At 35.9% G+C, this 27,910-nt stretch overlaps 1 protein-coding gene and 1 long non-coding RNA gene across 11 annotated transcripts in view; one reads left to right on the plus strand and one right to left on the minus strand.

Moving 5' to 3' along the window:
• The window catches only part of TRIP12 (thyroid hormone receptor interactor 12), an 80,682-nt gene extending 65,513 nt beyond the window's left edge, over positions 1 to 15,169 (plus strand). For 8 of the 10 annotated variants that reach the window (XM_062583201.1, XM_062583205.1, XM_062583206.1 and 5 more), the window contains 12 exons: positions 133 to 284; positions 754 to 896; positions 2,280 to 2,436; positions 3,693 to 3,791; positions 4,306 to 4,420; positions 4,676 to 4,830; positions 5,317 to 5,481; positions 6,680 to 6,844; positions 10,189 to 10,302; positions 12,114 to 12,208; positions 12,424 to 12,527; positions 13,743 to 15,169. In XM_062583201.1, the coding sequence (XP_062439185.1) occupies positions 133 to 284; positions 754 to 896; positions 2,280 to 2,436; positions 3,693 to 3,791; positions 4,306 to 4,420; positions 4,676 to 4,830; positions 5,317 to 5,481; positions 6,680 to 6,844; positions 10,189 to 10,302; positions 12,114 to 12,208; positions 12,424 to 12,527; positions 13,743 to 13,939 (1,661 nt within the window). In that variant the 3' untranslated portion in view covers positions 13,940 to 15,169. Of the gene's footprint in view, positions 1 to 132; positions 285 to 753; positions 897 to 2,279; positions 2,437 to 3,692; positions 3,792 to 4,305; positions 4,421 to 4,675; positions 4,831 to 4,961; positions 5,233 to 5,316; positions 5,482 to 6,679; positions 6,845 to 10,188; positions 10,303 to 12,113; positions 12,209 to 12,423; positions 12,528 to 13,742 lie in introns of those variants that run through there. The other 2 variants (XM_062583208.1, XM_062583211.1) reach the window with 2 other exon arrangements.
• A 3,242-nt stretch (positions 15,170 to 18,411) lies between these two features.
• On the minus strand, positions 18,412 to 27,886 carry LOC134144366 (uncharacterized). The gene is made up of 3 exons (XR_009959338.1): positions 27,854 to 27,886; positions 25,088 to 25,179; positions 18,412 to 19,725 (listed from the first exon to the last, which is right to left on the minus strand). It is a non-coding gene; the product is annotated as an uncharacterized LOC134144366 (long non-coding RNA).
• Between the last annotated feature and the right edge of the window lie 24 nt (positions 27,887 to 27,910).

A 27,910-nucleotide genomic window follows, 5' to 3' on the forward strand; every position in this document is an offset into this window, starting at 1 on the left:
ATAAACTGTTTTAGTTGAGTGAATGCCATATTAGGAGCCTAGGCAGTATTTGTTATTTATGTTTAAATCTAGGGTAGACTTTAAATTAAGTGACTAGCTTTGATAACAAAAATCTCTTTTCTTTACTACTAGATGGTGTATGCCCCTCGGTATTAAATCCCTTAGAAGTTTACCTCATATCTACTCCACCTGAAAACATAACATTTGAAGATCCATCATTAGATGTTATTCTTCTTTTGAGGGTTTTACATGCTATCAGTCGATACTGGTATTACCTGTATGATGTGAGTAGAACACTTTTAATGGCTTTCATACTCAATATGAAAAATGACATCTTTAAAATAATCTTCCATCCCTACCCCTCAAAAAGAAGTTTTGAAAAAGGAAAGTGCAACTATCTTCTTTCCCTATCTCTTTCTCTAATTTATGGTAAGGTGAGGACAATTTGTTATGATCAGACATGTATGTTCTTCACTGCGTTAAAATAAACCTATTTTCCAAGTTCTTTACTCCTTTAAATTCAAAGAGCAGTATCTTTCATAAAAAGGAAACAAATAGTAGAAATCTACCTAGTCTTCCATAGCTCATACTCTGTATGAGCCAAGTGACAATGAAAAATTTGGGTTTTTCTGGTTTTGTTGGGCCCTCCTTTCCCTCCCTCCACCCTTCCCTCCTTTGGTAAGCAAATTAGAGGTGTAAAAAGATTATCTGATATTTCTTTAATTAGAAACGTGTTGTTCTTTAACATGACAGAATGCAATCTGCAAGGAGATTATTCCAACCTCAGAATTTATCAACAGTAAACTGACAGCAAAAGCAAACAGGCAGCTTCAGGACCCTTTGGTGATCATGACAGGAAACATACCAACTTGGCTGACGGAACTTGGAAAAACATGGTACGAATGACTATAGCATTTCAAACTTGAGTTCAGTAGGCCTCTTGGTTGGGCTGCTGAAGTACAGCCTGTTACAATGTCTTTGAAAGTATTGAGGGAGAGTGAAATACAGTCCCAGAAGTTTTAAATTATTATATGGTGCTGCTTAGATGAATGCTTGCACCCATACTGCACAGTCTGAACCAAATATGGGTGGAAAGGACTAGTTGCAAAGTTCATACCATTGCTTACAGGTATTACTGAGAACTTAAGGGTGTTTTGTTTTTTTATTGAAATGCAAATACTTGATTCTTGATGTCCTATGTTCTTCTGTTTAGCTTCTTAAGGGCATTTTTATTGTTGCACCTTATTTATCTTAGCATATTCAATATAGTACAAAGGAAAAATGCGATTTTTAAAATAAATGTTAAATAATTACTGTTTATGTTAAATAAGTCTATAATAAATGTAAAAATGTTATCAACATAGTAAACTTATAAAGTATTTCTAATGCTCTGTAGTATCTTGATAGGCAGTTTAAGCTGTAAAATTCTTGTCCCTGGGCAGGGGGGTGGGAAGAGTAATTGGAGTTGAAATTCCTGGCTTTCCCAGCTATGGTAATTGAAGCAACACTGGGTCTCCAAACTAGAAATTCATGCTCCAGAGATACTGTTTGGACCTCCATTCTCAAACAGATCTCCCAGATTCTTCATTAACATTCCAGACTATAAATTATTTGTGCTTAATACTTAATGCATATTCTTTTGTATAGTCATCTGTAGCCATATGCGCTCCATAAAATTGCCTTTCACTTAGATGTTAGTGGAGGATTACACTGAGAACATGCACATATTCAAGAATAATAGAACTGATAAAATAGAAAGTTTCTCTGGTATTGTTACTAGTTTTTTAGTTACTAGTCTCTTTTTTTTTTAAAAAAAAAAAGACCGTTTTTGAAAACGGTGAGGATGTACTGTTGGTTCTGCTGTAGATAAGTTCTTGTTTCTTCCCCAAGTATCTGACCTTGAGTCACCTTCTTAGAACAGTTGATCTGAATTAATACGCTAATTGTAAAGCAGGCGTGAACAAGTAAATGAGTATCTACTTTCTGATATAATCTTTGCATAGCCAAAGCATTCAAATATTTGGATTATTTTTCTGGAAGAGAATCTTCTGGAGTTTGTATGCTGGCTTTTTAAAATATGATCTCAGGACTTTGCTCATAAGCATTGTGACTAAAACAAAAGTGTGTTCTGGGAGTCTCTCTTTTGGAGACTGTTTTTACCAGTATTTAATAAAGCCCCAGCTTAAGGCATACTACATTTTTGTTTTTGTTTTTTTTCTTCAACTGTAGCAATAGATGTTAGTTGAATCTCAGTTTACTAATCCAACACTCTTTCACAGCCCATTTTTCTTTCCATTTGATACTCGACAAATGCTGTTTTATGTAACTGCTTTTGATCGTGATCGAGCCATGCAAAGGCTGCTGGATACTAATCCAGAAATCAATCAGTCAGACTCTCAGGATAGCAGAGTGGCACCACGACTAGACAGGAAAAAAGTAAGTATGTCCTGTTCATACATGGAATGAATAATCTATTTGCTTTGCTGATGTCTTTAAGAATGTCATTGTGAGTGAATTTATTTTTAAAATTCCAATTTTTGGCAGCATAGTTGAGGAGGAAGCTTGTTTTTGTTTAAAAGCCCCGACTCATAAAGTGTATGTCTTTTAGGTATCTGCCATTAGATGGCAGAACTGGCTAGGCTATACTACATTGCCTGAGCCTGTTTAATTTTGCATTGAAGTCAGTACGCTTTCTGTGCATTCTTGAGATAACTTAACAGTTTTGGGTTACATTAGCATTATTTTAGTAAACTGGCAAATTGATTTCTCTAGTTCTGATTCATTCTAGATAGAATTCCAGAATAATTGAAGTGGTAGGATTTAGAGGCTTAAATATTACCTGAATAAACTGAAACATCATCCTTAGCATTCTGAGAGAATATTCTAAACCTCTTGACACTGTGTGATAATGAAGTTAAACTGTGATCGTCTTGGGTGTCCACCTTGAGTTTGGGGAGAGATGTTATCTGCTGTATAGTATAGACATGCTGTATACTCTTGGTCACCTCAGGAGAAAACCAAGAGACATAACTTAACTAGAATATAGCTTCCAGGATGTAGAAATCCCAGTGCTGCTTTTGAAACCTTCAGTTTTCCTTACAACAGATTTTGGAAGGACAAGGAAGAGGATTGTTCCCTTAGGTTGCTGAACTTTAGCATCTCTAATCTGTTTTTCTGCACTGTGTATTAGCTCAGGGGTGATGGGAAGAGCAGAAAGTTTATGTGAATACAGGCTAACAGCTTGTATGCTACATTATCTTTCCTAAGCAACTGGTTATAGAGCTACTTTACTTCTCAAACCTTAAACTGAAGGGAAAGGACTGACCACTGGGACTCTGTCCCAGGCAGACTCCTCTCACATCTGTGTGAGGTATGTAACATGACAACACTTTGCTATGCTGTAGTCCTGTTGCTGGATCCTGGACAAGAGTAGCAGCTGTTTTAAGTTACACTGATAGAACTGTAAGGCACTGATTTTTATTCTTTGTTAAGTACTGTAATAATAGTCTGCTTTCACATAGAAGCAAGAATGTAGTCAAATGAAGTATAAACTTACTAATTATTGAACTGTTGAACTATTAACACATGGTGGAAAAGCTTATGTAACTAAATTTTTTTCCTGTTGTAACTGTCTTGGGAATTGGGACTTACAGACATAATTTCACTACTTAAAACTTCTCTATAATGTGTAGCGCACTGTGAACAGAGATGAGCTGTTGAAACAGGCAGAATCTGTGATGCAGGATCTAGGCAGTTCAAGAGCCATGTTGGAAATCCAGTATGAGAATGAAGTAAGTAATGTCAATGCAGTCTAATTTAACCCCTTTTTAATGAAGATTAATACAAAAAGCTACAACTTCCCTAGAATGACTTGGTCAGACTCTCTTCCTTCCCATCACTGGTGCCACGAAATTGTCTATTAATTATCCCTTATCTGCCTAGTTACGGTTTTTAGTTGCTAGGAGAAACTCTAAATGCTTCTATTCGATTTCATAATCAGTTTTATTCAAAGAGTGCATTTTTCTAACTCTGCAGCTGCACTTCCCTTTTTTCTATAGTATGATCTTTAGGCAGCTAATTCTTTTATTCCATTGTTATTCACTCTGATACATGGTCTTCCTAAGCTTTTCAATTTTATTCTAACTGTTGGGGTAGTTAGGTTATCTAGAAGCTTTTTCCTGTAATGTAGTATTAATGTCAGACTAAAGATTTTGAAATTCAAACTGACCTAACAGACTCTCTTGTTGTGTGTTTTATTTTTGTTTTTTGTTCTCTTTCCCTTGTACCTTGCCTTCCCTTCTGAAGGTTGGCACAGGCCTAGGCCCCACACTAGAGTTCTATGCACTTGTATCTCAGGAACTACAGAGAGCAGACTTAGGCCTCTGGAGAGGAGAAGAAGTAACATTAGCCAATCCAAAAGGTAAATGTTTTACTAGTAAAGCTATCGGTGTTGATTTATTATAGGACTGATTCTAATTTGACTATAGATGAAGAGCTTTTGTAAAGTGCTTCAATTTTTGGTCAGATGATAAGGCTCTCATGGTAGGGTGAGATTGTTTAAAAAATAATGATTGGTTGTTAACCAGAACTTTTTGTAAAGTTAGCTACTTTCAAAATTGTCTCTGTAATGAAGCTAGCAGTGTATGTGTTGAACCTTTCTTTCCTTCTTTAACAGGAAGTCAGGAAGGTACCAAGTATATTTATAATCTTCAAGGCCTTTTTGCACTTCCCTTTGGTAGAACAGCCAAGCCAGCTCACATTGCAAAAGTTAAAATGAAGTTCCGCTTTCTGGGAAAACTAATGGCCAAGGCTATCATGGATTTTAGACTGGTAAGAATAAAACATTGATTCTGAAAGATCACATGAAAAATCTAATGTTTGGTTTTGGGGAGGTGGAAATAGCATTAAAAGTTGCATGGAAGCGTTTTCAGCTTTAGCAATTTTTTAATTTTTTTTTTAAGGGGAAAGGACAGTATATGTTGAAGATCTTTAGACTTATTCTTGAGTCTTCATTGAAAAATGGAAAAGCTAACTCCTGTCAAGTGTTGCGATCTCTCTGCATAGTGGTTTCAAAATTATTTTGGCTTATTTGCTGCCACAACAGCTGATAACTTGCTGATCACTCTAATGTGTGTTCCAGGTAGTAAATTGTACCTTGTCAACTGTAAATTTCCCAGGTAAAAGCACTTAGTGTTTTGGTATGTGAAAAAACTATCAGTTACTCAGTATTCTAGACCTAGCCAAGAGATAAAATAGCAAAATGCTGTTGTTCTGAAAAATGAACAGTTCAATACTGTAACATGTTTCAATTCCTAGGTGGACCTGCCTCTTGGACTTCCTTTTTATAAATGGATGTTAAGACAGGAGACTTCCTTGACATCACATGACTTGTTCAGTATTGATCCAGTAGTAGCCAAATCAATATATCATCTTGAAGATATTGTAAGACAAAAGAAAAGACTTGAACAGGACAAAACACAGGTGGGACAGTAACCCTGAGAAAGGAGTGCATCTTTACACACTTCTGGTGTTTAAGAAGTACCCATAATTGCATAGAGTGTATGATGGTGCTTAGAACTGGTGATAAGTATTGTCTCTATTCTAATAGAAAGAATAGTATTAATGAGGTTAGTAATTATAACAATAGCATTTTTTGTAGACTTAGTCATTAAGCCATTCTGAGTAATGTGGACTCTTAACATTAGAAATCTATTTCAGAAGCCTTGTGTGTGATTAAACGCAAGCTAGAAGCGGCAAAAACTGCAAGAAGTTCTTACAAAGTAACTTCTGATTCACTTTGAAAAAACTAACTGGCTTTAGTATCAGGAGGGGAAAAAAGAAAAATCTATCCTCAATTTTGAACATGCAGAAAGCTTGTCTTTTGTTATTAGTTTAGTTAAATTTTCTGGGTTTGTGGGTTTTCTTTTTTTTTTCTAATTTTTTTTTCCACCGAAAAAATTATGTAGAACTGATATAAATTCACTTTGTATGTAAACATACAGTTCTTCTACAGCAATAGAAGAATGATAGTTTTAACAGTTATCCACTCTTAACTATAAATAGTAATGTTCACTGTTGCAGGGTGATGATAAAAGGCTTTTGTCATGCATGCTGTCTTTTCAGCATCCAATATTAATAACTTAGATGGTAGTAATATAATTTCTACTCTCAATACATCTGCTTTGTTATTGGTGAAGTTACTGCATCCTCCTGCTCTTTCTCTCCTTAGTCACCGCTTCTCATTTCCTAGTAAGAGTTTGAAAAGTCTGAAAGCTGATGGATAAAAGCTGAAAAGTGTCAGCATGCATATCAAATATGAATGCCACTAATTATTGTAACAAAAAACAGGCTGAGTATCTTAGCATTTCACATACTTCCTTTAACTGGTACAGTATTTCCTAAACTTATAATATGCAAGACATTAAAAAAAAGAGTTGCTAGAAAAAAAATGTACTGTTATGATCTTTCAAGTTTATCCATTTTTAAGATTATTTGCCTTGTGATGGTTTGCTGTTATATATACTGGAAAAAGAGGAAAGCAGGTAATGTAACAGTACTAAAAGTAATACGATCATTACAGAAATGTTCCCTTAGTCAAACCTGTTTCAGAAGTTGTAACTTTTGGATAAATTAATATGAATGGGTTTTTCATACTGATTTTTCACTTTGAATTTTTTAGACCAAAGAAAGTCTACAGTATGCATTGGAGGCTCTGACTATGAATGGCTGCTCAGTGGAAGATCTAGGGCTGGACTTCACACTTCCTGGGTTTCCTAATATAGAGCTGAAAAAAGGGGGAAAAGATATACCTGTCACCATCCACAATTTAGAGGAGTATCTCAGAGTACGTAAAAGCAAGCTAGGACTATGTTTTCTTAGTTCTTTTCCCACTTTACTCCCAAATTGTTTATTTCCAAAGGTATTTCAGTTCATGCTTGTGAACTAGACACAGCAATAATACATCTCCTGCTAATTGCTTCTGGTTTGTTCTAGTTTATTACCAAAGAAAGAGTTTGAACCCTAGTCAATGCACTTTACTTGAAATTTTGTCATACAGAATTGTCTAGTTTATACATGATGAAGTCTTCAGACTTAGGTTTTTTGTGGCTAAGAAGTATTGGAGTAAGTGGAATAAGTAGAGCTGCAGACTTTCAGAATCTTTTAACAAGCTCCCACATCTTGGTATAACGAGTGTTTAGACTACTGATGGAGTACCTGCTACCACGTTTCAGCTGTCTTTGAACTGCTATACTAGTTTGGAAGTTCTTTAGTCAGACTTAAGAAAGCATCAGCTCATTGCTGAGGAGAAATTAAAGTAAATAAAAAAAAACCTTTAGGTAAGGAAGAGGGAATTAACCATTACAGTAATAAGTTGAAAATGTGCATGCATCTTGATCTCAGAAAGGACATAACAAAGCCTAGAAAATCTAAAAAGGGCAACACTAACGAGGTTTCTGCATAAGAAGGTATTAAATGGAGTAGACTAAAAGCAGCCTGACAAAGAGATGGAGAAAGGAAGGAGAAATGAAATATGTCAAAAGTCACGAGGAGGACAGATGGGAATAGCTGATTGCACACTGAAAATGTCATGTTTCAGTTTCTAAATAATGCATTTTCTGGCAGGTTAATCTACTACCGATTTCATTCTCAGAGGACTGTTAAGATTTTCAAGCACTTCTCAAACTCCAGGATATTAACTGAGAACTTTCAGTTGTGCAGATTGTGGAATAACTTTGCAGTGTGAAGAGCAATTTTAGTTCATGTTCCAGATTCAACCAGTTATGCACATATCCAATTCTCATATCTGTATTTCTTGAAAGTGAACGCTACTGATCAAGAAACACACATAAAATTAAATGTATTTGGAACTAAAGCTGTTTGCAGACTTACAGATGGGAAGTGCCAGCAACTGTAGTTTGTTAGAAATGGAATTTGCGTTCTTGACTTGCCAATCAAGTTTGCTTCAAAGTCTGACTGGGACAGTTTGCACTCAGTTACTTCCTCTACGCTGTGTATTTCAAATGTCTGGTACAGTGATGAAGACTTGCAGACATTTCAGATGTCGTGTAGTTATCCTGTTGCATGCCTCTGGTATTTTAAATGCAGATTACAGAAAGCTTGCTTTCTGCTGCTTTGTAAATTTTCAAGACTGTTTTCTTTAAAAAACACTTTTTCCTTGTCTTTATATTCCTTCTTTAAAGAGAAGATTTAATTAGATCCCAGTAATCTGCAATATGGATTTAGAATGTCAAGGAAACAGCAAAGAGTTCAGAGAATGTTGATGTCATCTGTATCATGAGTGTGATGAATTGCAATTTTGAAACAGTACATTTGATTTAGCCTCTACACCTTCCTATGGATAGCTGCCTTGCTCTTGAAAATGTTCTTTTCATTAAAATCTTTAGATTAGCGTTAAGACTAGTTTATAAAGATAGAATATTCTACTGTTACTTTCATGCCACCTTTTCTACCCTCTCTTTCCCCCGAACTGTTCTGCCTTAATCAGAGAGCACTACCTTACAAGCACTGCCTTAATCAGAAAATGAAACTATTTCAGCTACTAATGTCCTGAAAGACTGTTCGTTCTTTTCTCTTGCCATGATAGAGGCTGACTTGCTTATTCTAGATTTGTGGACAAAAAAGTTTGTTTCCACAGTGCAGTTCTTAAAGCTATCTGGATTCCTCAGTGAATCCACAAGACAGTAAGGCATCTTAATTCTGCCATACACCCCTGCTCATAGAAAATATTCACAATTTGAAGTCGGCACTTTCTACTGCTAGAATAGGGTAGGGCCTTCTGTGCTGCTGTTGCTTACCAAGCCACTCTTAAGTATCCAAACCTGATGCGTGAAAGTAGGGATATGCATCTTAACTGAAATGCAGCAATTACCTCTTCCCTAGAAAAACTTATCCACAGAACCTAATAGGTTTTAATTCTGAGAGATGTCTGGACTGAGTAACTAATTAGAACACTGTTCAAATATCTGCCTCAGAAGTGCAGCAATATCATGAGTTCTTACCATGTTCAGGTGCATGCTTAAATGTCTTTGGAAGTTTGCTTCTGCATTCCAGGTCAGAGCTCTATCACATTTAGAAATCAGTAGCTGTGTGTTGACAACACATGTTTTACAACAAGCCTTCATTCTCTGCTGCGGTTGAGGGTACTTGAGGCAGGTGTAATCATCAGTGGCACTAATTGACAAAAGAATCTGAACTTGGTTATATGCAGTCTACGTGTATAATATGTTTGTGAGCTTAGTGGATAAGTACTGCCTGCAGGAGTGTGAAAATAAGTTTATATGGGGTTGTCTCGCTGCTGTTCCTTGCTTCCCCCCCCCCCCCCCGCCCCCACCAAGTGACTGCGTTTGTTTCTGTAGGCACTATCCTCTTTTGAAGGGCAGTTTAATCCTGAGGGAGCAACTGCAGATACCAAAACATAAAAGACAGTATGATGGGTTTGTTTATTTTTGTCTTAAGTCTTATAAAAATCCCAGTAACTTAAGGTGAAGATATTTAGCTTTTCCATATTTCTGTGATAGTAAACCATTTAATGTAACAAAATGACTCGAGTCTGTTGTTCTTTGTATGTGCGTATTAGAAGAAGTGCCAAGGGTTATACTCTCTGAATAACCCGAAGGATTTCTAATACAGTTGCTGAATTTTAAATAGAAAACAGTATACAGAGACAATACCTAGTTAGGCTTGTAATAATATCTAACACATGATTTTTGAACAAGGCTCACACTTGCTGTTAAATAGAACCAGTTTAACCAGCTATTCAGAATTCTGAGCATTAACTTCGTTTCATCAAAAATTAAGGCATAAGTTGTTTAAATTCCACCTTAATTGCATGTTTAGGGTATTCTAAACATGAGCTTTGTTTGCACTCAAATGACTTCTGTGATGATGGAGCAGATAAGAACTTTTTTCTTTATCTACAGTTTATGTTGCCCTGCAGTAGCACTACATTTGCATACGTGTAGCAGTATGAGCTTGTGAATTAAGGCAGAATAAGGCAGTGCTGTAGAGCAACTTAATGAATTGAAGTTCAAACTCTGCTGCCGCTACAGCGAGCATATGGCCACACTTCTGTGGATCCTTTTTTTTTTTTCCATAGTCTGTTGTATAGTAGTGATATTCCATGCTTCCCTTGTTCATATGACTTTTTTTTTTTTCCCCTCCCTGCAGTTGGTTATATTCTGGGCACTAAATGAAGGTGTTGCCAGGCAGTTTGACTCCTTCAGAGATGGATTTGAATCTGTCTTCCCCCTCAGTCATCTTCAGTATTTCTATCCTGAGGAGGTTGGTAAATGTGTTCTGAACTGATGCTGTTATGCCTTATGACTGTATGTGTAGACAGTCTGGATACTGTGCAGTCCTAACACAAATAGGCTAATTACCTGTATGATCACAGTAGTACAATGCAAGCTTTTAAATTGTGTACTTAAACATTTAAGATTGTGTTCAGTAGCAGTTCATTGTGATGCTTCTATTATGAAGAGTTCAGTTTGCTGTAAAATTGAATATAACCAGCTCTTTCCAGGAGAATGCTTCATTTTTATGTTCAGGCTCTATATTGGTATAGAAGTGGAACCTAATTCCTTGTATTGCAGTTCCTCGTAATAATTGCAGATAGAGATGTGGATGTTATGTGGATATTCTATGGAGGGGAAAAATACAGCTTTTTAACAAGAACAGAGGAAGAAGCAAAGAATAGGGTAGTTCATCTTGGTTCTCACCAGCCACCAAATTAATTTTTTTTGTAAAATTCTTGTCTGTTATATGGACTGAACTGAGAGAAAGTTCTGTTTGGACTAGAAAAGAGAATTGCTCTGCCTGTCTTTGGGGATTTTACTTGAATACTGCGCTTCCTAGGTTTTGTTTACTGACATAAACTTGCACCTTTAACTTCATTAAGGAATGCTAAGTGCGCAGTGAAACTGTTAGCCAGGTCTTCAAGTTATCTATCTTTCTTGATGCTTCGTAACGTTCGTGTGTCTTAAAAACTTGAGTCCTGCGACTGCTTATCTTGATTCCTTTGCATGCCTTTGTGTTGGTACTTCAGAGAGTACCACCACCTATTTTTCTGTAATATATCTTAAGACCAGTAAAGAATGTGCATACTTTGTATAGTCTGTCTACTAAGGGTCTTAACCAGATTTCTCTTTTTTTCATGCAAGTGATGCTGTATTTTGTTCTTTTGTTCCTTGCTTGCTGGCATGGTTTGCTTGCTGCTTCTTAGAAATGTTAAAATGCTGATGCTAGTCCATTGTGAATTTATAGATTCAGTTGACCTAAATTAAGATATAGGAGTAGTGTAGTCTGAGATAAGATCTCTTCTTTAATAGGACTTAAGTGTGAGATCTAGAGCTCTGTTACTGGTCATGTATCAGGTCATCTGAACCTTTGTACAAACCATTCCTCAGTAATTATTTAAAAAAAAAAACTTGCAAAATTATTTTGTTCATGTATGAAATGCCTAGGTATGTCAAACTTCTGTTTTTATTAAGATCTGGATCTGGGCTTTACAAATTCTTTTGTATGCTGGAAGGACGCTCTTAGAAGCTTTTATATTTCGGCTTTAGCCTGTCAGCTCTGCTTGGCCAAGTGCTATAACAAGAACAGGCAAAGTGAGCTAAGCTGAACTACAAAGCTGATATCTAACAGATGCACCTCTGCCTAATTATTTTATGTTATTATTTGAAAGAAAAGACCAGAGTTCTAATAAGCAAGTGTAAACACTTCATTTTCCCTATTCCCCCAGATTTCTTTAAAATTATGAAATAGTTTCAAAAAGCTAAGGCATTTTTGATCCCCTAGTGTAAATTACTTTTGGACGATTGCCTCTAAGAGATGCATTCAGCATCATTAACTTCCACATGTAGTGACGGGCTATATACAAAAGCATATTTAGTTAGTGAGGCTGTCACAGAGATGAAGGTATTGTATTTGAAGAACTTGGAGAGGTTGCATGGGATAACTGAGGTAGGTTTGCAGCAAACCATTCCAGAAAGTAGTAATTGAAATGCTGTAGTAGTAATTGAAAGATGCAGTATTCATTCTTTATTACTTCTAAAGAAAGAGGAAAAATTATTCATTTTTAAATTTTATAGCTGGAGCAGCTGTTGTGTGGCAGTAAAACAGACACTTGGGATGCAAAGACATTGATGGAATGTTGCAGGCCAGATCACGGTTATACACACGACAGGTAACATGGTGTTGGTCTTGTTATAAATAAATATTAGCACTAGAAAACATGCATCTGAATAATAATTTGATATTCCTATTGCTTGAATGGCATTCAGTGTTATATGGAATTTATTTGAAAATGGCCTTTCTAATGTTTAAGTGAATATAAATCTGATGCAATTATTTTAACCATAAACAAAATAATAAAAGCTGATTTTTTCTTTACATTTTTAGTCGAGCAGTGAAGTATCTCTTTGAAATTCTCAGTAGTTTTGATAGTGAGCAGCAAAGATTGTTCCTTCAGTTTGTGACTGGTAGCCCCAGACTGCCTGTAGGAGGTAGGTTTTGTTTATAATATATTGCTATATATGAAATCAATACTACTAATGCATTTCAAAATAAGAGGATTATTTCAATAAAGGCAAAAGTTACTGATCTGTGTATTTGTATGGGATCTTCATACTTACTTGACACTTCTAGTTTTAGAAGTTCTATTCTGCAAATAGAACTATCCTATGAACTTTGCATTAATCTCAAGACATTTCATTCAAATTACTATTTCTTATGGTTAAATTCATGTTACCAAGTAAGCTACTGTGGGGCAAGGAAGAGTTCAAACTTCTCTTTAAAAAAAAACCAAAAACCCAGACCCCTCAACAACAGCAAAAAACCCCACCATCTTGTGTCCCTTGATCAGAAGTATACACTATATTATGACAACAGTTGTTTCCTGGAAACAAACTTATGTTTCTTTATTTCTTTAGAATAGAGATGGCATGAGTATAATGATGAACCTTCATTACATCCCTCAGAATTTAGAAAAGAGACAGAGAGGAAAACTGAGAAATTTGTTGCCTTTACTAGGGATTCTCTCTGCTTCATTAATACGAATATATTTAATACCAAAGTGTTACAGTTTTAGATTATACTTCTTACCATGTTCTTAGCTGAATGTTTTTGCAAATAAGAAAAGGAATTTATCCATCTATTCCATTACTTATGTTTTCTTTTTTTATCCACTTAAAGGAAGAATTAACATTATAGGAAGGAAATGATTTTAGAGAAGGAGTTTATTTTAAAAAACATGGTTTTAAAGTTTTTTTTCTGGAGAAAGTGCAGACAGGATTGAGGAGTAGGAGTATAAAAACCTTAGCTGTAGGAAAAAAAAAAAGGTACAAATGTGGTGACAAAAATCAGATATCTTCCAAGTATCTTAAGAAATGTTCACGAAAAAAGAAACTTTTACAACTGTTACTTCGGGAGTAGTTTTTTTTTTTCCTTTAAAAAAAAAAAAAAAACATAACCTAGAATTTAAAAATAGACCTGTCTAGTTCTCCCAAGATGAGTAAGAAGGAAATAAACTAATGGAGAATTCCAGTATTTTTAGCTTGCCATATGGCGTTGTGAAGCTATATGAGAAAAGTTTAAAAGTAGAGCTGTTCTGAGAAGTCATTTAACAAGGGTACCTGCTTCTATCACTGTCAGATTAATACAGTGTTAATTGTAGCTTTTTGGGGAGAATGCTTTTATTCTGAATCTCTTTTCATTAATAGGCTTTCGAAGTTTGAATCCTCCGTTGACAATTGTACGCAAGACATTTGAGTCTACAGAAAATCCAGACGATTTCTTGCCCTCAGTAATGACTTGTGTGAACTATCTCAAATTGCCGGACTACTCAACTATTGAGATAATGCGTGAAAAACTCTTGATAGCTGCAAGAGAAGGGCAGCAGTCATTCCATCTTTCCTGATCACAATGAAAAATGCAATGTCTGCCTGTTACAGCAAAAGAGAAAATCATGATTCTTTTCTAAATGTATCACCTGAGTCAAGGAAACGTGTTACGCCTTCTTGTTGTAGAAAAACGGCTTGCAGATTATAAACAAAGACACTTGGTTGATATTCATTAAAGGCCCCCATGGACTTAAAGTGATCAGGCCCTAAAAAGTTGTTGTGACAAGGTTTCTTTAGCAAGTTCTTGTTTAAATTATCATTTATTTGATGAGTGAAGTTTTTAACTTGCTTTGCTGTGTGAAATTTAAAAAGGGATGTTTTTCCAGGCTGGAACAATAAATGTCGCTGTGCAGTTTAATACTGGGCTGTGTGTATCCATCTAGCTAAGTCTGAAGTTTTTCCTCCAAAGACAACTTTTGTACATAAGTACAGAAATTAAAATACACCATGTATTTGACAAATCTAGTTTAGTAGACTAGTTCTGTGTATCCTCACCTGCCTCTAATTTTACCTATCCTCATGTATTGTCTGATGTGCAATTCACTTGGTTCTTTTTGTGTGCAACATTCAACAATTGTTATGTTTTGGTTAGCATGGGCATTTAACTGCTCCATGCCTTTTTTTTTTTCTCTGATTAAGATAATTTAAATTTTACTGAAATCAAATATATATTGTCAATATAATTCAGCCTTTGTAACTAGGTAGAACCTTTCTTATAGCTTAGTTTTACTGTAGTGGTAGGATATACTGGTGACAGTCTTTACCAGGTGACGCTCTAGAGCTGTTTACACAGTAATTCAGGCAGCAGAAGCCTCTTACTAGAGGCAAGGAAGAATTCATTTCTTTTGTGTAGTTGAAGTCCAACAGCTTGGGCTGGCCAGTGTTGTATTGTGGTAAGGCCAGAGCATTTCGAATTGATGTAAAGTTTTTTAAAAGACAGATTTGCTGTTTCATTCCCTGTTCAAGTAAACAATTTTCTTGTTCTTGATCTAAGTTCCTGGTTACTTTTGTAGTGTTTTTCTTTTTTTCTTTCTTTTTTTTTTTTTTTTCCCTCCCCCCCCCCCAGCCCCCTTCCTTCCAGCGCTAGCTTGGAACAAACAGTTCAGCCTTTGTCTTTTGACACAGATAAAGCACCTGTAAGCAATGCTCTGTCCAACTGTTTTATGTGCTGATTTCTCAAATCTGCAATAATTTACTTCATCAGGTTAATGTTTTTACCTGAATATAAATAAAAAAAGTTTGCTTCACCTTTTTGTTCATAGTTTTGTACTGTATACATAAAGTTCAATTGTGTAAATTACTGTAATGCAAGTAAATCATCTTGAATCTATCTGTTTAACAGCTGCAACTTGTGGATGATTTACTGCTAAAACAAGACCTTATAAGACCTCCAAGTTAAAGGGAAATGTTTTTCCTTTCTGTGGGCTCAAAAAAAAAAATTACAAATCATCCTGAGATGTACATGCTATATAGTTCATCTCTATAAAAATGTGATAGTTAATTACTTTTATTCAACTTTGAGAAATCAAAATTCATTTCAGTGCTTAGTAATTGTTAAATTCTGGCTAATCAGGCTAGTATTTCCCCTAAACTAACAATAATAAGTTTTCTTTTATCCAGCTGAAGAACTTGTACTTCCAGAATATGTATTTCAATACATGGAATGGACATTCTTACAGTGAACATTCACAGGATTACATGTGGTTGCTCATACCAGTGCCACTGAAATGTAATGCAGATCTGTCGTGAGCATGAGTAGAATGTGAAATCCTTGCACAAACAACCTGATAACTGAACAGTTAACTACCGTATTAAAACTGAATGAAGGCGCTTCACACTGTACATATAGTAATGGTAGTGCACAGTGCGGCGTAGTTTTCATAAAACTTAAGGCAGTGTTTAAATGATGGACTGGTGTTTAAATTGTTCTGATAACTTGATCAAACTGAGCACAAAGACATGTTTATAGTGTTTGGATAGCAATTTGTTCTCTTTTTAAGGTTCTATATTTTTAAAAAAACTGACTTGTGTAAAAAAAAAAAAAAAAACTAATATTTTGTATTAAAATATCATGTGTATTGATATTTTTTTACCCATGTTGTCTCCCTCCAGAATCTGGCTTTCATTGACTTTGAGGTGTTTTCAAATTTGAAAGGGCCATTTGTGAAACTCCATTTTAGTGGGAAAGTAAGTTGTTGGTTTACCTAGTTCCTTTTGGAGGGGAGGAATGCCTGTTTAATAAGGAAGGGAAAAAAAAAACAGTTACCTCCAATGGCAATTGATTTGCTATCCTGGCTGTCATTTTCAGCATGACCAAGGATATATTTAGCCTGAATGGGCAGAAATTGAAGCACAGGAAGTTCCGCCCGACCGTGAGTGGGAATTTCTTCCCTGAGAGAGTGACGGAGCACTGGACCAGGTTGCCCAGAGAGGTTGTGGAGTCTCCTTCTCTGGAGATCTTCAAGGCCCGCCTGGCTGCAACCCTGTCTAACATGCTCTAGGTGACCATGCTGAGCAGGGAGGTTGGACTAGATGATCTCCAGAGGTCCCTTCCAACCTTACTGATTCTATGAAAAATGAATTGAACCCTTTGGGGAGGGGGCATTTTTTTCCCCAGCTTCAAGTGCTTTAGCAGAGCAGTCTGCATGGCTTGTAATTTGTTTTTTTCCTACAAGCAGAAACATAATACCTAGGAGGACTTCAGAACTAGGGGAGCAGTAGGGCAGGATGCTAGGTATTCCTCCTCCTGAGGAACTTTGAAAAGTTAACTAGAATTAGATAGTGTGTTCAGATGCCTGGTAACGACTAGCCCTCAGAAACACAGGTAGACTACTTGGTACTGAACTGCTTTGTGTATCTTGATATCAGAATGAAATATTGTGTTTGAAAATAGAGGCTTTTTTAAAATGGTAAAACTCACGGTTTTAGAGAACAGTGTACATAAGTTGCTATTTGGATAAGTTTTGTATCTTTCTGAATTAGCAGCAGCAGCAGAAGTTAATTCATGAGAAGGTGATTGTCCAAGCACAGATAGCTGCTACTTTTGTGGTGATTTTTGTTAAAGTTCTGTTTCATACAGATATCTTTTGTATAAGGAACATTTAAGTATTGTAGATAAAAACTTGAGCTCTCAGCCATGTTTGACATGACTCATTATGTTGTAGTGCTTTTTTTTTTTTGTGCTTCATCTTCTGTAGGAAGATGCACAAGAAACAGTTTCAAATATGTGTAAAATCCATATGCCCAATGCCAAAACTTGATCAGATAGTAAAATTTTCATATGCAGACTTCCTGCCTAACGTAGCTGTCTAGATTCTGCCTTCTTTCCCTCAAGCATATATTTGTTTTTTTCTACTTGCTTTCCCTTATTGAGCTGTCCTCTACTTTAGTACAAATGCCTGAGAAGGAATGATGAAATACCAAGTGCCTGGATCACTTCAGTTCTGCCTTTTTTTTTTTCCTGCCACTGCTTGGAGGTAGGTCTGTCATCTGTAGAGTTCTTAGAGTTTGTTCCACCTAAACACCTGGGATGAAGACAGGTTGCTGAAACTGTATTATTGCTGTGTCTGTAAGCATCCTAGCTTTCACAGTCAGACCATGAACATTCCCATTTCCATCTTCTCTGGCTTGATCAACACTTGAGTCCTTTTTTCTGGAAAGATCCAAAAGCTTTGAAACTCAATCATATTTCCTTTCTTTTGGGGAATATTAATAGAGGTGAGAATTGAAGGTAGGGCAATTTCTGCCTCTAAGGTACTGCAGAGACTCTTCCCCCCACTCCCCAAGCCTCTGCTTGTTTTCCAAAGGGAGGGAAAGATGCTAGCCAGTACGTGATTGAGCTAGTTACAAAACCAAGCTGTACGCTCATCCAGCCTGAAGGGAAAGTTAAGAAATGCAAATCTGTAAAATAGTGGAGTAGTGTCTGTGCAGCAGGTCCTCTTGTAATCCTGCAGGAATTTCACAGTTAAATGCTGTCTGCTTGCTGTCTCTCTCCTAACTCATTATGCTTTTTAATGTCTATTCTCAGTGGAAGGTAGTCAAGCTGCCCCAAGAGTCACCTCACCTAAGTGCTCCACCTACCATACAGTTGGCATAAGCTGCCTGGTCACTTGCTTTTTAGCAGAATACAGATGCATGTTTATACAGTAAATAGGAAACATTTATTAGCTATATTGTCTATGACTAACAGCGGTTAGCTCAAAGAAGGAATGCTTCAGTGGCCTGAAGAGGTAGAAGAAGTTTAAAGGATAATATATCATTGTCGATACTGGTAAGTGCATGTATTGATCAGACATCAAGCTCTGGAGGTGGAGGAGAAGCAGGTCTTAGGTCTCTTTCTTTGCTGTGTGCATTTGGGGATTGCTAGTGAAGTCTCAAGCCATAAATAAAAAGTGGAGAGGGAAGGGAAGATGTATCCAGTATTTCAAGGCATTAGATTAAAAAGGTTCTGAAAAATGCTGCTCCAGCTATAGAGCCATAGTTTGGTAGTAACTTGCGCAAACCTATTTTCTTAAACAAAACAAAAAAACCCTCCCAAATTCAGAAGAAAAGGGAGGGGAGCATTCCTAAATCACGTGGCATCTTCCTATAGTGAAGAGGGAAACTGTCCAGTTCAAGCTATAAGCACCACATGATGGGGGGAACCCAACATACAAAACCAGAAAAAGTGTGCATATGTTGCGTGTTTGTTATTTTTTCCCTTGACTACATCTAACTTCTGTAGTAGACAGGACATGGCTATCTCTGAAACCCTATTAGAGATACCACATGGAAAAGCTTGTAGGGGGAAATGACTACTTGCCAAATCATTTTGTGAAACAGCAAGCACTGGTTTTCTAAGAATGGGAATGGGAAGGAAGAGGTGCTGCTTAGCAAAGGTAAGCTTAAATAGGATTATTTTCTTACACACTAAGTCAAAACAAGTTGATGCTGTGGCTGTATTTAAAAATGATGTAGTTATTCCATCTAAACAGCTATTTCCTCAATATACAGTTGACAGGAAAACGGAGAGAAAAGTTTGAGATTTCATTAGCTGTCTATTAGAGCACTTACAGCTGCTGTATACTTGAGTGTCCTGTTGCAATCCTATAGCAAGGGAAAGTAAGGAATTTCCAGACATTCACTCTAGTTTGGAAAGTTACTAGAATAAACTAGGAGCAGAATTTGCGGCAAACAACTAACAAAATTCAGTAAGATTTTGTTTTGTGGCATTCAATTCAGTAGCTAAATACGATGGATGCGTTTTTCTCCTTTGCAGGAACTTGTCCTCCCGTTCATTTGTTCTCCTTTCTTCCTATGGCTTCTGGTAGCTATTTCATGTGGCGGATGAGGTTGGACGTTGAAGGTCTCTAGTAACTGTTTCTGACAGAATCAGAGTACATTTCATAGATCTTTGGTAACTTTCTAAGTAAAGCCCATGCTTTCAGGGAAGACAGCAACCTGATGCTTTACAGTGAGAAGCAGATTAGCGGGGAGGAACAGAATGTAGTTAAACCAAAATCTTGTCCAAGCTAGGAGGCTCCTGAGCCACAGATGACAGGAAATGGAGAGAATACTTCGGGCAAATATCATAGATGTTGTGATTCTTTCTTTAGCTGCCATCCAAGCCATTGGCTAACCTAAATATAGGCTTAGTCTGACCTGGTGCTACAGCCATTCTGTTCTTAAATCATCTTATACAGAGAAGCTCCCTTTGGCAGGCAGACAATGACGGCAGCGATCCAGAAACAGTTAGACTAGGAGGTGGGCCTTTTTCTCCGCAGCCTTTTCCTCACTTTTTTCCCACAGATCGTTCTCCTGCGTACTGAAACCATGAAGACTTTGGTTAATCTCCTTATCGAAGTCAGTGTTTCCCACAGTTTTATCCTCTGTAATATGCTTCTTAAATAGCAATATACATATATTCTTTTATCTTCACTTAAGGGCCAAGCATGCTTAATTTACTGACAAGTATTGATGTTACTGTTATGAATCATTCAGAAAGATTTCACATAGTTTGTTATTCCTTTGATGTGAAAGGCAGCAAGCCTTATTCTGGGGCACTGGAAGTCTAAATGGTATTCAAAAGGGAGGAAAAAATCTCTTTATAATGGTTATCTAACTGCAAAATTATCCCACCTTTAGTAACACTGAAATCAAAGACTGGGATTTTCTAACTTAGTGGCCAAAAACATCACCTTCTTCCAGCAGACCAGAAATTAAAGGTAAAGAGAGGAGTACCTCGCTGGAGAGCAGTTCTGCTAAAAGGGCTTGAAGGTCTTGTCAGGAGCAAGCTGAACCTGGGTCAGCAGTGTGCCCTGGCAGTATCGAAGGCCAACAGTATCCTGGGCTGCCTGAGAAGGAGCACAGCTGGGAGATCAAGGGAAGGGATTATCCCCCTTCACTTTGTATCCACAGAGAGGTTCTGCTGCCTCTATCCCTGAAGGTTTTCAAGACTCAAATGGATAAACCTAACTGTTTTACTAAAATACATTGCAATGTTACAATTAGCTGGCTATCTTCGGATTTTTAAATCAAAACTCCATATGCATTTACTAAGGACAGAATGAAAAAGTAGTTGAAGTATCTCTCAGGTCTTGCACTGTTCTACATTATATCAACTTAAATAACTTCAAAAGGAAAAATTCATAAGTAGAAAAAGCACATTACAACTGTCAGCAACATTTGATGTTGCTTTTAATAGCTGTGTGATGCCTGATAATTTGACTTGATATAGATCCATGCATGCCTATAACAACTTAAAGAAAGGTGTTGGAAGAAACTGGCCGTTAGCTGAGGTCAAGTAGGACCTCCCTTCAAGTTGTATTGGTTATTTGGTTAAGTGGTATTTATGGATTAAGCAAGCAATCTTCATTAATGCAGTTTTAGAGAAAAAACATTTTCCTTCTGGAATAACAGTAAAAAGACAATAAAAGGTGTTAAAGCTAGAAAGGCAGCGTATTATAAGAACATACGTGCTTCATGACCTAACAAAGCTGACGCTTAAAGACAGCTACTTTCTGATGTACAGACTCTTCCCTAATAGCATTGATTTTTAGATACGATATTTACCTCTTTCAAAAGCAAAAGTAGTACCATAGGTAATGTACAAGAGAAGCTGCATTAGGTAGGCAGAATGGACAATTTTACAACAAATTCTCCAACTTATATTTGGAAGTCTTAGTAATAAAATATGGGCAGACTACACAGTAAAAACTTTATATAGCTATGCATTACTTCTGTCTTTTGTTATCCTTGTTATTGTTGCTAAATTCATTATGTTTCAACTAATGTCCCCAGTCGTAGTCTCCTACTTTTCTCCTTCCATAGCTTATTTTTCAGTAATCTTGTCACAAACACATTCAGTTGCTACTTTTATGCTAGTGATTTACAGATCATAGTATACCATATACAGGGCATAGATCTCTTCTGTGCTGGAGCAGACTATTTCTGACCAAACTCCAGTCTTGGCCTAACACTACTGACGGCCAGATTTTTAATATTCATATGACCCAGGCAGGGCTCTCAATCATTCTTCCAGGCATTTTACAGCCCCTTCCCAGCTGCCAGGGATTTTTTGTGAGCTTTAAAAAGAAAACAAAAAAACCAACCAAACAAACAAAAAAACCCCTAACCATAAAGCAATTTGATGTTATCTAAGAGAATAAATGATTTTATTAGCAATAATTCTAGCTTTTTAGAAAACTCTCAAATAGGAAAAAGAATTCAGTTATTTAGTAGGTGTTGACATAAATATTGTATCAAAGACATTTTGCCTTCTGTTATTTCTCTTACGAGGTCTACCTATGTGACTCAATCTTAAACTCATCTGTTCTCAAACTGCTGAATCAATGTGAAGATCAGAATATAACAAAGCCTTTTACACTTAACATTATGGTTCATATATCTCAAGGTCTGTTAAGAAATCTAGACTATAATATTCACACTGTACTACACCATATCAATAAAACCACTTTCCAAAGAGTAAATTTGCATGTTCCATTAACGTTTTTAGAATAAAATTACTCTCAGTGCAATTACTTTTTTCACTTGGCCCAGACCATTTATAAAACTTACTGGCAAATTGAAGTTAACCATAGGGAGCTTGCCTAATTTGTCATTTAGTGGAGCTTTGTTTTACTACATGACTTTCCCCTTTAGAGCAACAAGGATTAGATGTTTTCCATTTGCTGCTGGGCTGTATGCAGCAGGGATATGTGCTGTGCTGTTGGTTTTCTGAACAGGGTGACATTTTCTCCAGAGACCGGGCTACAGCATCCATGCAAATACCTGAGGCTGTCAAACAGTAACAGACTGCTATTTCTGATATATGTTTTTTTGTGATGAGAAGGACTTAATATCTTGTCTTTTTAACTATGCAGAATATAAAAAATCCATATGAGAGTGGAAAACCAGGCATCATGAGATTTGATCCTGGATCTATAATTAAGATTCTACTTTTGTTTAAAAGTTTGAATTAGTAAAATCACTGTTTTCCGGAAAGAAAACAATCAAAAACCTTCAAAACTCTTTCACCTCATCTGTTGCCCTAATACACCAGCTTAATCAAGTTGGTGACAAATATATATGTGTGTGTATATATACATGTGAAACTTATAAGAAACAATTCCAGTTATAAGTTAGTTACAAATGTCAGATCCATTTTCCTGAAAACTTATGGTTAAAATAATCTTATCTGTAGCCTAATATCTTTAAAACTAGGGACCTAAAGCCAACAAATATTTGCAGACATGAATAAGAATCACATATTCAGAACAGAGAAGGTTTTAAGAATTTTAAACTTAAAACAATGTTGCGCTCATATGTTCCTACAAGGCATAGCAGCATTGTAACTGCAGAAATATAAAACTTAAGAGTTTATGTATCTTTCTTTAAAATCTTCAGTAAACTTCCTAATGTCAGTATCTCTGTTCCTCCATTTTTTCATACCTAAGCCAGCTTTTTTGTATAATTGATAATCATGGAATAAAGGAGGAGTTTGCTTTAAAGTACACGATCAACACCTTGACACTATCTTTTGGAAAAACAACGAGCAGCTTTGCCAAAAGCAGAAGCTTTATTTACAGAAGTACCACCTAGTGGAAAAACCTGACTTGCTGAAGTTTGGAAAACCTTGACCGACTGATAAAGGTCATTTGTAATTCTGTAGCACACGAGAAGCGTATGCACTAGATATTAATGTCATTACAGACATGTATCTATAAGATGGCATGCCAAGTTTTTATTACTTAAGACTTCTCATTACTTGAACAAAACATCATCCACTAGATATCTAAATATGTGGCTGTACTTTGGAGAACCCTTTAAGTATACATTTTTCCTTGTTTATAGACATTACATTTTAAATAAAAAAAGGAGAGGTAAAGCAGAAAATGGAATATAAATGAATGATTCTACTTTTCCTATTTTGAATTACTGACTTGTTAAACCATGTAAGAGCATGAACTTTATAGCCATTTATGAAGCAAGGCAGGAAGACATCAAGAAAAAAATGTTTATTTGCTCTTGCCGTGTTTTTATACTAGAAAATAGGATTGTATGAATAGTTGTCATTGATGTATTAATACAAAAAATGTTTTGTGTGTATGCCATGAAGATGTAAATAAGATGTTTTTGGTACTGTAGATTTTCATTATGTTTCTGCTGCTGTTTTCAGAAACATAAAATGTTAATATATAATATCTTCATCCAGAATCAAGAGTAAATGGAGTAATTCCACCTGCTAGTGTGATAGGATCTACTAGCTGATAGAAGAAATCAGGCTGGCATATTCAAGCCACTCCCTATGTTTTTTTTATTGAGGTACGATATGCTCTAGATCACTTTCTGTTTGGCGATCTCAAAGACTGAAGGATTTTTACACACAGATGACATATCTATACATTGGGTGCTCAAGTCCCAAAAGATATTTAGGGCCAAACTTATACAGCCATTCTTATGTAATGCTGCAGGTGGCCTAATAAACACCTATCATATAGTACATACTCTGCTATGAATAGTGAAAGCAAGTAAGAATCTCTATTTCTATTTGCAGTAATAATAAATTTCACATCAGGTCTTACAGCTAATTGTTTCCTGCAACCTATGTGTATGTGACAGTTACATAGGCTGGCATTTATTTTCTGAAAATTTTATGGTATAAGGAAAAACATGTATAAACTTTGGCCTCACAGCTTTTAGAGGCCCACAGTAAGCTAAAAATGATGCCTGTTTCATCAGGAACAGAATTGTTAATTGGAGATAAATGCATAAATAAAATGTATTTGGACTGATTATATGTAGCCTATAGTGCATAAAGCTTGATAAGTACTGTGACCAAAAGTTTAGTTCATCTAAAAGCAGGTTAACAGATGGTTTGATCACAATGCAGAATGACCTAAAGCAGTAAAAATGCTACATAGAGAAAATTATTCTGATAGCAGATGGCTCTTTAATCTGTTAGAGAAAATGAAAACAAGATTCAATAGATGACTGATGAAAGTAGACATATTCAGATTAAAACTAAGATTTACATTCTTGAGGAAAATATACTAGTCTTCACTGCTTGCTGTCCTTAAATAAAGACTGTATTCCTCTTATAAAGATGCTGCAAATTATGCGTATGTTATAATATTGACATAAAGTAACTGAGGGAGAGTCTTTGATTTATGAAAGAGGCCTAATGAAAATTGTCCCCAGATGATCTCAAAATACTATTCCCTTTTCAAAAGGCTGTAAGAAACATTGGATACAATATATAACAGGCTGTCAATAACTCCAACCACTGGCTACATAGAACATCTGTTCCCTTTTCAGATGGCTCTAATATCTTGAAACTCTAGTCTCCTTTCCCATAACTTTCAGTTAATATTAATAACATATATATTACACAGTACCGAGCAGAACAAGGGTAATAATGCAGCAAATGATGTGTGTTGTGCCTGAGGCTGAAAATGTTGATCTTGTCCAAGATCATGGAACAAGTATTAGAAAATAAAGCAATGCAATGCCCCATATTTCAGTGTAAGTGCATGTGATACTGGCTTCATTGTTTCTCACGAAGTAGTGTATAAACCATGTTTATTCTTAATTTTCACTGAATTTAGGATTTGATTATGCTTTCCATGACAAGCTTTAGCGTTCCTTAAGTCAGTAATCTAGAAACTTAGGATGAGTTTTCTACTTACTGCTGTCTTCTTGTAGGATGTTAGGCAAGGATCCAACTCGCTCCAAGGGAGTTATGTATCCAAACAGCTTAGGATCTGTGTTGAAGTCAGATCTGTAACAGTGGATAATAGCACTTCTCCATCTCAGTGAATGGTGATGAGGAGGATTTATCAAAGTACTGAAGTACATTTTAAAGTATTTGCTTCAGTACTTGATAAATTGAGGCACAAATCATTTCAACAGTTACATTAATATAATGTTCCTCAATAGAAACTACAAACACACAAAAAAATACATATAAAGAATATTCTGAATAAACGTATTTTAAGCTTTGTGAAACACACACACACACACACAAATAGTTCCAGTGACTGTGGTAAAATAGGAACAGGAACAGGTTTGCAAGCAGATTTAACTTTGACACTTATTAGATACTAGACTGGGATTGTGATGGGCAATTTTGGAAATCTGACTGCAGTTGCATGAATAGGACCATTTTAAAATTTCTCAGATTAAATTAAAAGCCCGCTCTTTTGGTAGATTGGAAGTGAAACTTCCTGAAGTGCTTTGAAGTAGGCACAAGTTGCACAAGAGATGAGAAAAATGTCAGGTCTGCACTCTGTGAGCCAACACCATAAAAATACAATTGCAGTCTGACCCAGAACATGATACAGAAAAGAGTAAGAGTTCAGATACTGCTCAGAAAGGCTCAAAACAGTAATTCACTCATCTATAAAACTCCCTCCATCAAAGTAAATAGTTAATCTATAATGTAGCTTATCTAAACCACACTAATAACTTATAGCAAGTATAAATGAAGACAGACAACTTGACTCCTTGTTGAGTACAGAGATCAGTACTTTGTCTGGGAAAAGCTGACTCAAAATTATTTAAATTGTACATATTGGAAAGTTAATATGTATAAAAAATACAGCATTTTGGAAAGTCACTAGCTAATTAAGTAAGTATAAATACTTTGTGCTGTACAATAATCATTTACTTATGAAAGGGGCATTTACAATGCAAACATCGCTTATATGTACTGTAAAATGTGAAAGAAACTCATGTGGCATAGTTATGACCCCTTAGACTCAAAATATCATGTTATGTCCAGCTCTGTTAGTTGTACTGGTTGACTGGATTATTTTTAAAGTTGTTCATCTCTGCAAGTATCACGTTATTACGTCAACAGAATTCATTATTTGATAAAGCTGTCTTGAAATCACCTTTTCAATAATTACTTATACACAGTCATAATCCCTAAATGCCTCAGATATGGATCAAAATTCCGTCAGGATTACTGAACCCTTAAGGGTGTGGGGTTACAAAGAACAATTAAAAATAGGGGCATCTAATCTATCCAGGCATCTTGTACTTTACAAAGGTCAGTCAGCTGCTTAACACATTATGAGCCAGGAGAACTTGAGCAAAAAGAAAGAGTAGGCTTGAGAGGAGGCTATATTCTCAGAGTGGCTGGGTCTGACGAATACATCTAAAGAACTAGCTGAAACTAGCCATTAACAACTATCTTTGTCAACTTTTATACTGAACGTTTATATTGAAAAGGAGAACAGAGAATTACAGACCAGGTACTTTAACATCAAATGCCACAAAATACTTTTACATATATAAAAGATATATATATAGTATTATATATGTGTGTGTATATATAAATACATACATATACACATATATGTATATATATAAAAGCATTATATAGATAGAAAAAACTATATATAAAAGCAGGTTATTTCTGAGTACGTAGAAGATCCTACGGACCTATCAAGAACAAATCATGTCAAATCAAATTATTTTCTTGTAGGAGAAGGGTGATAGATCCTGTGAATGGGACAGAAGTAACAGATCGTTATCATATATAACCTGACCCTGGCAAGGCCTTTGGCATTGCTTCCACGACATTCTTACGAATAAGCTTAGCAAATTACTAAGAATATGGTTTTTATGGTGTAAGATGGTTATAAAACTATTTGGGAAAAAAATACTTAAAGAAATAGTAAGTAGTACTCCAGTTCAAATTGGAAGATTTCCTTCCAAGTGCCTGTTTTTTTTCCTGAGAAATAGCAGTTGATAACGATCAGCAAAGAAAACAAGAAGATGAACTAGTCAAATAACTACAGCAATTTTTCTGTCTTAACATGTGAAGGGCTCTAATGAACAAACACTAACAGAAAAAGTAACCTTAAGGAGTGGACAGCTGTAAAATAGAGAAGCAACTTCATTCGAGTAAATGTGTTTAAGATTATTTTTTAATTGTGTTACTACAGTGCCTACGGTAAACATCCGAACCCAGTGTTATCTAGGAATGAGGGAAATTAATCAGATCTATCTGAGTAAACTGTGAAACCAGAATTAGGAAAACAGTAGAGAACAAAACCAGCAGAGGGAGCTAGTGTGGCACAGAATATAAAACTTTGACAGTATGGAAGGTAAAAAGAGACTTGTGAGGTAATGGAAAAGCAATGACAGTTAATTTCAGCTTGAATGTGGGGATCTAGTATTGTATTCAGGCTGTTAAAATCCAGATGAATTTTCAGTTCAATTCAATTAGCATCACCGATTATATCTACTGATGATGCAGGTTTCAGTCTTATTTGTATGAGAAGTGCAAAGATTTATGAAAAGTGTAACACATTGCTTTCAGCAATATTATCATTCTCCTTTAATCTTGTGATAGAGATTTGCGAAGAAGTCGTTAATTACTATAGATTTAAATACCTCACTTTCGTAGTAGCAAATGAATAAAAAGGTCAGAGAGTGTGGATTACCTTCCTGCTGTCTGCTGTGCGATGTAGAGACTATGTATCTTAGCTCTAACCGAAGGC

This window comes from Rhea pennata, chromosome 9 (assembly GCF_028389875.1).
Source record: "Rhea pennata isolate bPtePen1 chromosome 9, bPtePen1.pri, whole genome shotgun sequence".
Taxonomy (NCBI): Eukaryota; Metazoa; Chordata; class Aves; order Rheiformes; family Rheidae; genus Rhea; species Rhea pennata.